This window comes from Lonchura striata, chromosome 2 (assembly GCF_050655825.1).
Source record: "Lonchura striata isolate lonStrDom1 chromosome 2, ASM5065582v1, whole genome shotgun sequence".
NCBI lineage: Eukaryota > Metazoa > Chordata > Aves > Passeriformes > Estrildidae > Lonchura > Lonchura striata.
Window position 1 is genome coordinate 17,735,180 of NC_140704.1, and position 14,556 is coordinate 17,749,735.

Genomic DNA, 14,556 nt, shown 5'->3' on the forward strand with positions numbered 1-14,556 from the left:
CTCCTTTAAATCACATGCCCTTAAAAAACCCTACTGCTTTTTCTCTTGAGTTGTCTGATCCATATCATGATGCAGCAATCCTTTAGGGCATTTCCTATTTGACAGAATTAACAGCTCACTTCTAAAAATCCTTTTTGAGCATGACAAAATAAAGAAACTCAAAATCCATTAGTTAAAATCATTCACAATATTTTTCTTCCACACATTGCCCTGGTGAAATTCTGAACACTGACAATACCCACAGGTTCTACTTCACGTAAGCTGCTGGAGCTCTGAGGTGTGTTTTACCTTCAGCTAAAAAAATCACTCCCATGGAGATTAAAGCAAGAAGAAATAGAATATAACTTAGACATGGTTTTGCTAGGGCACAGAACATATGTCAGCAAAGCTGCTGGAAATATAATAAAACACAAGGGATATTCCTGTCTCCATGTTCCCTCAAGTCCCTCTTGCACTTACTTATGCTTCTGTTACCATGGGTTTACCTGAAACATGAAGATTGTGCCCATTTTTATACATCACAGATCAAAGAGGACTATGAAATTCCCTGCTGCCCTAGGACAACACGTATGAGGATGACTGTGAACGAGGTAACGCCGCTACATAACAGATTTGGAAGTGCATGTCAGACAATGCTGTGGCTCCCACTTCCAAGATCTCTGAGGTTCTGCCAGCCCTGCGCTGTCCTACAGCTACAACCCAAACTAGAATGTTTAGCCACCCCCTTTGTCATGTAGTATAACTTAGCTGCAGAAATACCTCCAGCATTTTTGATTGTTCTTCACCCTACAAGCAACAGACCACACACTTAAACACAGGCCACAGCAGAAGACATTTACATGTTAGTAACATCAGCCTTGTAACAAATTGCTTCACAACATTCCTGTCAACAAAGAGGTATGCGTTATAGAAGGGAAATTAAACACCCGAGAGGCAGAAGAACATGTTCAAAGAGAGGTTCACAAGCATTAAACCCAGATCTGATGATCCTGTGAATACACCACATGACTGCCCTTTCCTTCCCTACATACAGAGCTCTTTCAAAACACAGTATTTGCTGCTGCCTCTTTATCAATGGTCAGTGGCAGGATGTGCTAAGTATTTCATAATTTCTCTCAGGGATGATCACATGAAACACAACCCAGTGTGATGAAAGATACAGAGTTATCCTGACTCGGGTGGCTGAGCCCACCCGTGCTGGGTTGGGATGCCCAGAGCAGCCTCTCTGTGCCTTTAGCTGGCACAGCTCTGAGCTCAGGGACACACACCACCTTCACAGAAAGGCCTTCAGCTCAGACAGAGCCACTTGGGAGCTGAGGACATGCCCCCACAGTGTGATGGTGAATCTCACCTGAACACACGGGGTCTGGGCTGGCTTTAGAGCATGGAGCTGCATAAACACAATAGGGTTGGCACACCACCCATGCTGGTAAGACCATAACTCATGAGTCACAACTGGTAAAGGTTTACTCCAAGAGCTAATGTCATGCAGGTGTCAGGAAACCACCCAGCTCACATCTCTCAGCACCTCCATCACATACACGGTGCTGACCTAACCCTGACAAAGCACCATGTTATCATGGTTATATTGCTAACAATGATCTCCATGCAAGGCAGCTTACATACTTAGGAGAACTTAAATTACAACTAGCTTTTGTTTAAAGAACAAAAATTATCTTTAGAAATACATTATATTAGAGAAGAAAGTTAAATACCTGATAAAGCAAGAGCAAGTAAACAAACAACGTTGTGTCCCTTCTGTGACCTTTAAAAGTATCTGTTAATTCTCTCAAACAATGGATTTAAAATGGAGAAACATAATTTCTCACATAATTTTCTTGTAACAAAGAAGAAAAAAGGCTGATGCAGAAAGTTATTTAACTCCTCACTTTTATGAAATAAAATACAGCTTACATTTGGGTTCATGAAGTGTCTTTTATGTGAAGCTACAGGACTCCCTCTCTGTAGGCAAGATGTCTTACAAATTTCTGCATTGAAATATCTTACTGGCATTTGGCAATACCTTAATCCAGCTGAAGAGAAGTATTAACCAATGATAAAATCTGTATTTGGCTGGTGTCGGATGCTTGGGTGCTGGAGCATCGAAACCTTCCCACAGAACCAAAACCACTGACATGAACAAAGCACTCCTACTCTCTTCCAACACAGCTATTGTATGCATCCTCTGGAAATTCTGTGTTGAATCTGAAAGTTTCTAGTAATAGTAAAGCTGGCTAGACTACAGCAATCAAAACATGGATGCATTGGGAGCTCTAGACCTCCTTGAAATACAAGGTGCAAAGCATGGTATAACTAAAATGGGGAAAATGCCATTGGATTAGTTTCACTCTTTACCCCTAACCATCAGTTAACCACATCTTTGTGAGAAAATGGGCATCTTTGTCTTTTCATGCTGCTTTAGCTTGATCTTCCACCATAAGTTCATTGAGTCATTGTCTCTGTCTGGACATTCCCTCATGCTGTAGTCAGCAGCAATGGTAACAAAAAAAAGTTAGAAAAAACATCCTTGTTTCTTACTTATATATATATATGTCAAGTCATTACTTGAGACTTTCAAGAGTTTTAAAAGCTAAGGATAATCTTTAAAGCCTCAATGATAACTGTTTTTGTTGGGGCCAGGCCTTTCCTCAAAAGTGCATTTTAATTAAAATTTAATTTTCTTAAATTTCTTATAACTAAGATTTCAAGGTACTTCAATTTTTTCTTTACTTTTGACAAAATTGTTATATGTAGGAGTGTAAGCATGGCATAGGCCCATATTGTTATTCTCTGTTCCCCATCCCTCCTTCTCCCCAAACTATCTAATGAACAGAGCAAACACATATCACCAAATTCTGCCCAAGTTATGCAGACACAAGTTTATTACAGTAACAACTCTTGCAGCATGGAAGAAATTCCTCAATATTAAGTTCTTACTTTCCATACCCTCAAGACTTAACTCTCCTATTTCACCACACAGTTTCAACTAGTCTGAGATCATTGCCATGATTCTTGCGGTATTTCTAGCCTGAAGCTCTCATAATAACTTTTGTTAGTACTCCCTCCTGAAAATCTGTCCACCACATTCAGAAAATGTTCTATGAATATACTTAGCTGTCTTAAAGTACTAAGAGAATAAAAAGTAGGTATTTTAATTAATAAAAGCAATTATTTAATTTTTTTTTTGTACAATAGTCTGAAGAGATTTGTTCAAGGTATTAAGTTGTTTGATAACAGTTTCAATAAAAACAGGAACTGTTTAATTTAGTCTAGTATTACATTTTACTTCTTCTATGCTACTTACAGTGACTTGCATTAATTTTTTACTTAATGAAAAAGACAGATGGAAAACTCAGTAGTCACATAAATTTCCTACCAAAATGTTATGAAAAATAAAGGTTTTTAACTGCCACTAAAATACTACCACTTTTCTACAAACAAATGCATTCGGCTGGCTAAGAAGAATAAGTAAAAACCAAAAAGAAAATGGACAACTTTTTTTACTGAAAGAAAACCCATTTTACCGAAAGATTTTCCCCATCTGATGCCTGATAAAACCTGTGAAAAAGCCTCTTGTCAAAAGGCAACTTTGTCTATATACCTATATCAGCAAGTCCATCTACTGTGAACAGTTACTTCTATCACCTAGAGATTCTGAGAGAACATTTCAGTTTAACCTAGTTCCCCAGCTGGAAATCAATGTTCTGGCAGGATCACTTTTTGACAATAATTGTATTCTGTTGCACAGAATAGCCCAACTGACCATCAAGGCAACTTTTTCATACCCCTCAAACTCACATAACAATGCCAGCAAACTTGGAAGAACACAATATTTTAAAAATGACAACTGAACAACTCAGTGAGATGAACAAGAAGTTTCATATGTACCAGAGTTATTCTTCAGAGGGCCCACAGAGGCTCTGCCATGCTGCATTTACTGCAGCTCCCATCCACCAGTGTTGCATAATAAAATCAGAGAACTCCACACACACAGGAAATGCTCATGCAGGCTCTGCTTTAGCCCACCAGAAGCTGAGCCCCTGCCCTCTGAAGAAGCCAGTAAGCCATGGCTGACTCCCAGCCAAAGGTGCCAAGCTGACCAGTACAGTTTCCAAGGATGTACCTGCCAAAGACTACACAGATATGTAAAGCATTTAAGGCCACTTTAGTCAAGTACTTTACATAGGGACATTTTTGTAAGTAACTTTTAAATGGACGAAAGCAAAAAAGAAAAGAAAATACCAATTAAATTTCTTGGAATATTTGTTCTTCCTCTTGAATAAACACACAAAAAAGAGATATCCTACCCAATTATATTTCCTTTGTGTATAAATCAGCTGTATCAAACTCATTATTTAAGTAGTAACTATTTTTATAAACCCTGTTTTTTAGTACTAAATGAGGTAAAATTTATGTGTTCAAGGGAAGAATCTGACCATTTTAATAATCCATAGCCATGAAGCATTAAAGTCAGGCAGGCCATGCATGCCTTGGTAATTTTGCTCCATTTACCAAATGATCTGTATTTACAGCAGGAATTCTCTTCAATACTTCTGAAGTTATTTCATTTCTAAAAAGTTCACTACTGTCAGTAGAAAATTTAGGAGTTGAGTGTTCAGCATTTAAGAGTGTAGTTCGTTAGGGCACCACACCAAAAATTCACCTCTGTTGGCTCTAACAAACAGCTTGACTTTGTTTGAAGTCCTCACAAGCTATTTTAGACAGGATCATGGCACCAAGACCTCAATTTGCATGATTAAGAAGCAGAATGCCAAGAGGCCATTTCCAAGACTCATTCCAGTTTGTCATTATCTTTCATGTATGGGGAACCAAAACTGGACACAGAGCAACCTCACAAATGGTGAGAAGAGGGGAATAATCCCTTCCCTTGACCTGCTGGCTGAATTTTTCCCATAGATAGCTATGCAGTGTTCCCTTGCTGCATGGACATGCTGCCAACACATAGTCACCTTGTTGTCGTTCCTCAAGTCCTTTCTGCAAAGCTGCTACCAAGCCAACCTGTCCTTGCCAGTATTGTTGCAGGGCTGTTCTGCCCCTGATGAGAGGCTACATTTGCCTCTCTGGAGTTTCATCAAGTCCCTGCTAGTCCACTTCACTGGCTCATTGGGTCCCAGTGAAGTGGTCATCTGACTATTCAGCACATCAAATGCTCTCCCAAACTTAGTGTCAGACTTGACCTTACTACTGGTTCATTCCATCCCAACAACAAGGTTTCTGATGTCAAAAATCACTGGCACAGAGTCCAGCCCTGAGGAGCACAGCTAAAACCCAGCTGCCGGTTACACACCCTGAAGGCCACCCCTACCTTCTCCATGTGGCTACAAGGAGGCTATGGGAGATGTGAAAGGCTTTGTTAAAGCCAAGATTAACAACATCCACCCTCATACCCACAGATGGTCTGTTCATCACAGAAGGTAACTGGGAATAGCAATGGTACAAGCACCGATCTCCTATGAAACAGATGAGTAGTAAAAAAAATATCCAGAAGGGCTCCCATCTTTAGAGCTGCTCAGACCATTGCCCCTATTGTCCCAAGAGAGCACCCTAATCAGCAGGCTATCAACAAGCTTCTGATGCAGTGATTATCCTCTTATCCTGCTTGAATTGGGTACTCTGTAGCCAGAAACTCAGAAGAGAGATAGAGAACAAGAACTAATAAAAGAGATAGTCTTATATGATACCACAGAGATGACATTATTTCCCTCTGGGAACACAAACCTGAACTTAGGTGCAGCATAGTAATTATGCATTGAATCACTGCCTAAATATATAAACAGTATTGGGAGCAATGGTTAAATCCAAGAGCTGCCCTCATTCGGGACTTGCTGTCAGCCCTGGCAGCAAATCCTAAGTACAATGTGCTGAGGGACAGGCTATGCTTCTCGGCTTGGCTGAAGTCTTACACTTCTTACAATGCATGGAACTGCAATATACTTTTTTCCTTTGCATAACCATGTCAAATGGAAGGATCTGGTGTGTGTGTGATTTACTGTATTAGAGGTAGACTTACAAATTTTACCTAACACAAAAATTAGATCTGATTGATCCAAGTGATAGCTCCTGTCCTAGATACACCCCATGGGACTACTCCATCTGGCCTCCTACCTTTGCTCTGAAGGCAGGAGGCCTGTATAAGCTACTTCAGCTGCCAGATCTGTCTTCCAGCAGACACCAATTACTGAACGCTCAAATTGCTGCTGCTAAATCAGAATACGAAGTGATGGTAGAGCTAGATAAAGACATTACGCCTTTTGTGAGGGCATTATTTAGCATAAAGAGAAAAGCCACTGCCACCCTGACACAGTTTTATTCAGTTCATCCAGTTTGTACACTCATTACTCTACCTCTCCTACTATCTTCACCACTTTTCATTCTGATTTATTAATGTTGCAAGGTTCTGAAATAGGAGTATTTTGTCACTATGTATTACCCAACACAGCAAGGCACTGTTTTCACTCAAGGTATTACTGCAGTGCAAATGAATAATAAAGGCTGCATTCAAAAGTCATTTAACAGATATAGAAGTGACAGACACAGACTTACATAACTAATGGGTATGTTTGGTACACTGTACATCTTCTAGTCCAGTATCACTGCAATGAACCCATTAGATCCATGCTGACACAAGCTGCTGCAACAAAATTCAGCTCCGGTGTGACACAGCATCTAAAATACCCTGCATATCAGCTTTTTGGTGGCAGCCAGAATGTGCCTCTGTTGAGACAGTATATACTAAATGGTATCTTGCTCCTTAAAAGAATTTTTTCCAGGTTTCCCCCACATTTTATTTTAGGAGAAAGAAACTCTTAAGTAAACAGTAATTGTGGGCACAAAAGCTAGCCTGGGAAGTCACATATGTCACTCTTTCCTATACCTACCTGCCTTTCATATATCCTGTAGAGACAATAAATGAAACAGAAAAAACTCTGATATGTCAATATCATTGTTTACATTCTTCTACTCTTTTGTTACAAAACATTTCAGGTAAGAGGTGTGTGTTTTTTTCTTTCCAAATCCAAAACCTTTAGTTATTATAATTTGAAGAAATGGGAAAGAAAACAAAGTCTTGGCAAGCTGGAAGGAAAACTTGAGCTACATTAGAGTATTATAATTTCCTAGGGTCTGCATTTCAACTCATTAATTGGAACTAGTTGTTTCAGGCTGTCAAAATCTGTCAGTCTCTGTTAAGCTATCTGACCACGACAGCAAATATTTACATGACCTTTTTGCATGTTGGCTGCTTTGCATACACTGTAAAAGGCAAGATAGGGAAAATTCTTTAAGATGTCTGAATACATTAAAGTTATACTCAGCCTTAACTTGAAATGCACTTCCCAGGGAGTTCCTCTCTCATAAACTAAACCAAAGTTCTTGCTGACTTCATTAGGCTTAAATGATGCCCTAAGGAATCAGAGGGCAGTGCCACTACTAGCAAATCACAGGTTACTCATATAAAGTCTATGGCCATTCTCACATCTTCTGTCTGATTTTACATGCCTATTTTAATTTCTAGCTCATAAATAGTAAGTAACAATTAATTACCGCAAATATAATATATGTCTACCTTTAGCATTTATATTTGTCTCTGTGTATCTTACAGTATCTTGCATACTGTAGATACTAAATATAAATAACTCTCTATGAATAGAGAGTTATTTCTACTGCCAGCTGAAAAGCAATGATCTGTCTCTCTGCAAAGGTTTTGCTATGATTGAAATTGTCACTGTGGCCACGACTTTCTTTTTTAACAGGCTTTGAGAAACATCTGCAAGAAATGCTATAAAAGATTGAGGCGTTATGATTATGATCACGAATGGAATTTCCATATAAGGTGGCAGCAAACTAATTAATCAGGCACTAAAATCTGTGCCTGCCAAAACTTGGGTTTGGGGGCTAATAAATAATAATCAGAATACTCCATGATTACTTAAGACCCTTCCCATGACAATCCTTAAGCATTTGTATAATTTTACTCATTTACGTAATCCCTCCAAATGCAAATAAAATGCAAATGTTGGCAGGCTCAAACATTTCTGAAGAGGCCTTTTCACACCACCTAACTTTAGGCACAGGTTTACCAGTAGGGAGCCCAGTCATCCTTTGCTCCTCATCCATCTGGACTGGAGTAGCCTGGCAACCTGGCTGAGCCACCCAAAAAAGATGATTGCAAACCTTGAGCAATAAAGCTTCGTCCTCCTCAGTCACTACTCAACCCCAACTCTTTGTGCATTTATGGAAATCCCCCCTGTGCCGTGTCCTTCCTTCATGCAGCCCTGCGGTGCAGCCCAACCCTGCAGGAGCACCAGCAGCTGTGGCTGCAGTGGGAGATCACAGCTGGTTCCGGGCTCCAGCCCATGGCACCGGGTGCCCTGGTCTCCATCACCACAGGATGCCAGAGCCTAAAAAATCTTACCAGGGCGCCTTACCAGAGTGCTGCCCATTGTTTGGACAGATGCACCACATGAGAGACCACAAGTGAACATATTTGTCAGCCTTCGTTTCACCAGGAGGTGCTGGAGCAGGGACAGCAGCGAGCTGCAGTGCGGGCACAGGCGGCTGCCGGCGTAACCTTGCTGGATGCCTGTCAGGTTCTGCTTCCTCCAGGCAAATTGCAAGTGAAGTTTGCTGAAAGCTTTTGAGCACTTTCCAGGTTTCAGCTGATTCTCACTGGCAGTTTTGCTAGATAATTTTTTTTCCCACAGTTATCACACAGGAAAAGCTCCCAGCTTTCAAATACGTATTTTAAAATACATTTAATTTTTTCTTGCACTGTGAATTCATTTATTTTAATATCTTGCTTTCTCTCCAGGCTGCACAATGATAGAGCAACTGATGATTTCTAGTTTTCTTAGCCAAGATATACCTTAATTCCAAAAGCTGTGACTGAAATTTTAAATGGGTCCACAATAGGAATACTGTTTTCTAGGTCAATTCCATGTGAATACCATGTCCTGTTAGATTAGTCCTGACAGACAAACCCATGATAGTGAGGTAGCCAAAATGCATTTGTGTTATTCCTTCTCAGGCTCCATGTTAATTCAGACCACAATTTGAAAACAAACTGACTCATATATAGCTTACAAAATAGGAACTCACAGAACAATTAGAATTAAAAAAAAAAAAAAATCAGTTTTTTAAAATGCATTGAGATATACAATGTAAAATTAAGAGAAGTTTCCAAAAGTTCATTATACTCCTCGCTGAAATTATGTTCACTGGGGATCAAAACATGATTTTTATTTAAATTATATTAAATAAAATTAATAGATACAGAAAGGTAGGTGATGATACATAGATTATTTAAAATCATATGAATACAGGTATGTTCAGGACACTTTTAAAACTGAAGTTATGAACAGTTTCCTGTTTTTTAAAAATAAACATCGCCCTTTTATAGTTGGAAATAAAAAGGACCAGACCATGCAAAGCATCTCAAAAGTTGCTGATGGTGTTGTTAGAACACAGTGGCAGAAGAGATCAAAAAGGACATTATTACAAAAGAAATGCACATAATATTAATAATAATAATATAAAGTTGAACTTTATATTATTTTGGAATACTTTTCATCTTTTAAAACAAAATATTTGTTATTAATTGGTTCCTGGAACTACTTAAAAAAGACAGATTGTGGGGTGATGACAATATATTACCTCCTATTTGGCTAGTATGATGACCCCTTAAGCCACACATATCTGTGACCCCTCCTAAAAACTATCCACTGAATTGCTTCATGTTACATTGCTTCCCTGTTGTTTGTTTACTTTTTTCTTTCTCCTGCATTTGGCCTGTTCGTGATGGGACAAGCTGGGACCTTATCTCTGGCACATGAAAGACAGGGTATTTTGCAGGGATCAAAATCTTGGCCATTAAATAAAATAGTATATCTTCATGTGGCTGTCCTCCATTAGGGCATGGACAACACATTTCAGTACATGCAAGAGATGCTAAAAAAAGGGGTTTAAGAATGAGTTACTTAACAGTGAACTTATGGTCCTCTCATGTTAGCAAAGATACTATTGAACTGCAAAACTTCAGGTCAGCAATGGTAGTTAAGTGTCCAGGATGGTTTCTGGATGAGCAACAAGTGGTTATAGCAGCACTTTTCAGCTGGATAAGAAATCACCTGAAGGAAATGATAGGCCAGAGAAATGGTCTGGGGGAAGCAGATAGCAATCTGGTGTTTGCTGTCACTTCCAACACAAGGACAAAGGGGCATAATTTAGAGCTGATAAATAAACATAAAACAAAGCAACATGATAGCAGTGGTTGGGCAGTAAATCAGCAGGAACTTGCTGCCAAAGTCACAGATGAACTGTGGAGGATGTGAAAAATTTACATGGGAATCAAAGGTTGACTGAACAAACACCTGAAGGAGACATCTCTTGATGGTTATTATAGAGGTAGAAACCATAACCAGGAAATCCCTAAGCTGAAGATACCATGAGGCTGAGAATACCTGGGGGAAGGATCACACATACACACACAGAGGACAGGGACTTGATTCAGGACAGCCAGCACAGGCAAGTCCTGTCTGACCAAGCCAGTCAGTGGCCTTCTGCAGTGGGCTTCTACAGCAGTGGACAAAGGAAGGGCTAAAATGCCCTTTATATTGACTTCTGTAAAGCCTTTGACATGGTCCCCACAACATTCTTCTCTCTAAATTAGAGATAGATGGATTTGATGAGCAGACTGTTAGATGGATAATTAAGTGGTTGGATGGTCACATCCAGAGGGTAGTGGTCAATGGCCCAGAGTCCCAATGGACATCAGGGACAAGTGGTGACCATTGGGGTCTCTACTGGGACCAGTGTTATTTAATATCTTTAAAAATTACATAGATGAAGGGATTGAATGCACCTTCAGCAAATTTGCAGAGGACACCTGCCCGTGTGGCACTGTTGACATGCCTGAGGAGTGGGATGCCATCCAGAGGGACCTGGACAAGCTCAAGAAATGGGCATGTGGGAATCTGATGTGACTTAACAAGACCAAGTGCAAGGTGCCCAGAGTCAGGGCAATGCCCTGTGTGTTATGTGTACTAACACCAGATTGGGGGATGAACAGGGTGAGAGCAGCCCTGCCCAGAGGGGCTTGGGCTGCTGATGGGTGAGAGGCTGGACATGACCCAGCCATGTGCACTCACAGCCCAGAGAGCCAAACGTGCCCTGAGCTGCATCAAAAGCAGCTTGGGCAGCTGGTAAAGGGAGGGGATTCTGCCCTCTGCTCTGCTTTGGTGAGACCCCACCTGCAGTGCTGCATCCAGCTCTGGGGTCCTCAGCCCACACAGTGGGGCAGGACTGTGAGTTCCAAACGTTCAACCACTTAACATCTCATTGAAGCAAATACAAGTTTTAGAGAAAATCCTGGGGGTGAAGTAAGCCATACTCTAGCCAGCAGTGACTTATAGGCAGTATAGTATAGTAAAAATAATAGTGCATGTACAGTAAACATACATGTGCTCTTAAAAACACCTCAAAAGCAAAAAGTCTTATCCAAGTTGAAGTATCACAAATTTCTCTTCCAAAAGCCCAACATATTGGTGGCCCAGCAGGCTGTGGAAGAGCAGCCATTTGTCCATGACATGAACAAGGATCAACTCCTTGTTTCCAGACCCACTGCTCTTCACTTTTCAGCTGTGGGTGAGTAAGGGACACCTTCCAGCCCTGTTTTCTTCACATTTGCTGTGTTTGTCAGATATCATAATACTCTTGACAGAAATTGCCTTAGATTATTGAGGGACAAGTAAACCACCGTGACAAGCTTACAAGCATGGTATGATTTACAGTCCAGTCTTCAATTTATGTCACTCTCTATATTGGGAAATGAGCCTACAGGAAAGCAGCATTTCAGTTTACTACCTATGAGCAAAACCTGCCTTCCTCAGCAACCCACAGATGAGTTACGTGTTTTCCCACAACGCTTTAACTGCCCTCTGGTGTCTTCCCTCCAAAGAACAGCCTTTACTCCTACCATCCATCAGCTGAGCAGAGTCTCTGAGGCTAAATTCACCATCATAAAAGGAGCTCTGGTTCACAGCTGGGCTGAATTCAACCCTGAGATATGGAAAAAATGCAGGAAGCAGAGCTGTCCACCTGTGCTGACACATCTCTCGTGTCACTCTGCAGACGGAAGGGCACTGCCCCAAAGTAAAGGGCATCTCCGTCAGCATATCCATTCAAATCCTCAGCCCAGAAACCTATCACCACACAAATACAAACCTTTTCAGTAAGGTGGATTACAAAGGCAATAATATCTCTAGGTTTCTTTCAACTAAGTCTGGCTTTGAAGAGATGACAAAGTGAAAAACCTGTGTCTGCTGTCTGAAAATGAGGGTACAATCTTGTAAGTTCATTGCCAAATATTGTGCAGGCTTGGCAGGAAGTGTTCACAACAGTGGGTTTTAACCATTACTCAGCATTTCATGTCAGGGCCTGCATCTCTCTCCCTGCATTTCTACCATGCTCCCAATCACACTTTCAGATCTAACGAAAATAATTTCACCATTCCCTCAAGTTGCTCAGTATCCCAAACCGAGTTCATTTCCCAAGAACAACCTGACATGAAAAATAATGTGCTACCAAAGTCTTTACTTTTTAAACCCCGAACTGTTTAAAGATTGTTTTAAATCCACAAATAGAAAACACAGACTAAACACAGAATGGAGAAGGACTGGAGCAGGCTCTTACCCAGTGATCTTTCCTTTGTTTGGTTTGCTGACCGCACAACGGGAAGACTTGCCCGCGTGCGGCTGCCCCTCGAGAAGGGGGTTGGAGAATCACCTTCAGACATGGCCTCTAAGGAATCAGCAGATGCTTCAGAGAGGTGTTCTGTGTGGTCACCCAAATTGGGCTGTGGGCTCTGGGACAGCTTTGGGCTTCTTGTCTGCAAAACAGAGTATTTCCATATTAGTCTACTGAAACCAGAGTGTAAGAGGAAAAAAAAAAAACAAAGAGAAGAAGGAAGGAGTCCAATTCTTCAAATTCTGGTATGCTGGAAGTCACTTGTGTAGATTATTTAGGATAAGTGTCCTTGGACATTCTGCTGCAGTTTTTATGGTTGTATATCCACATTGCAAATTTTGTTGCTAACAAGGCCCTGAGGAAAAGACGTGCTGATAGTAATGCCATTCTCCTTGTCCATATACACACATACACACACTCTAATTTTATAAAACCTGCTAAGAAAAATCCTCTGAAAAGCAGTACTGTAATGGAGTTGTAGAGCTATCAATTTCAGTATCTTCTGCTGTGCCATCTATGTAAGATCCAGGTCATGCAGCATAGCCAAAATAGCCATTTAACATTTCTAGTTAAAATCACAATTTTTTTTTTTTTTGATGCACCAGCATAAATCAGAACTGTCTTCATTAACTGACCAAATTAATTATGACTTTTACTAGGAAATCATATTAGTGAATTGATAAACACAGCTGCTGGCAAAAAACCCAAATCTTCCAGCAGGGGAGAGATATGTTTTCATTTATGCACTTCTACCAGCTCTTCACGGTAGGCTCTGCCTAGTAAAAACACACTCAACAGGAAATAAAACGTCCTAAACATTTTTTGCAAACTATAATTGACATTATAATTCCTTTCCACAAAAAGGGGTTGCTTGAAGAAGCATATTCAATACTGTGTGGTGAAACCCCCCCACAACCACATGTACTATTACTCTGAAAGAATAATTTCCTGGTCTCTCTCAGTCAAACCATATCACAACAAATGAGAACATACAAAGCAGAAATTCAAAGCAAAGCAAGCTTACTAGGTCCCAAACCCAGTATGTAAATATGAACTTTATAGACATCTATAATCAGCACCAGGCATGAGATAGCATTAAAATTATATGTTTTTATCTCCCCTATCATTTAAAGTCAGATGCTATTATGTTAAAATCAAAATCAACTTCAACTCTAGGTTTGAAGATGCTGTCAAGATCCAAAAAAGACTATGCTTCTTTCTGGAAAGCTAAGCTAACTAATCTTGCTTACCTGTGTTTCTTTCAGTGGTTTTTCAAGTGAAATGAGCAAAAGTAATTTCAGCATCATGTAATATTTCTCATGTGACTTTGAATGTATGAAGAACTTCAACTTTTATTACATTTTCCTTATCTGTCTGTAGACGGCTGTTCTTGCCAAGTTGTACAGTTGCTCACAAAATACAATTATTAGATATACCTCACAAGAAAGTAAATCCTCCTGAACTACCCACATTCTAAATGCTAATATTAAAATAGTAGGTACTATCCAATGTCCTGCAATGAAATTGTTCAAGAGCATTGAATTTTATGCAGGACTTAAAGCTAACAACATTTGTTCTAAAGTATGCTTTGAAGTGCCTCTGACATGGTCAGCACTAGTCTGCAGGTTGTAAATACAAGGACTTGTGCCAGGAAAGTTACAGAGGTGACAAATGACCTGCAAACACAGAAAAGAATCTGGTAAGTCAGTACTTCTTCATTCAGCTTTCCAAAATGTCTCGTGAACCATCACTGCTAAAGTATTTTGTTTACACAGGCATATCACAGAAGTATTA

The 14,556-nt window shown here is 40.1% G+C and overlaps 1 protein-coding gene across 34 annotated transcripts in view; it reads right to left on the reverse strand.

The window, feature by feature from the left end:
- KIAA1217 (KIAA1217 ortholog) overlaps positions 1-14,556 on the reverse strand; it is a 360,062-nt gene that overhangs the window by 81,982 nt on the left and 263,524 nt on the right. For all 34 annotated transcript variants that reach the window (XR_014953216.1, XM_085573026.1, XM_085573014.1 and 31 more), the window contains one exon: positions 12,709-12,904. Coding sequence is in view for 33 of the 34 variants with exons in the window: in XM_085573026.1 (XP_085429152.1) it covers positions 12,709-12,904 (196 nt within the window). In the remaining variant the exon portion in view is untranslated. The remainder of the gene's footprint in view (positions 1-12,708; positions 12,905-14,556) is intronic.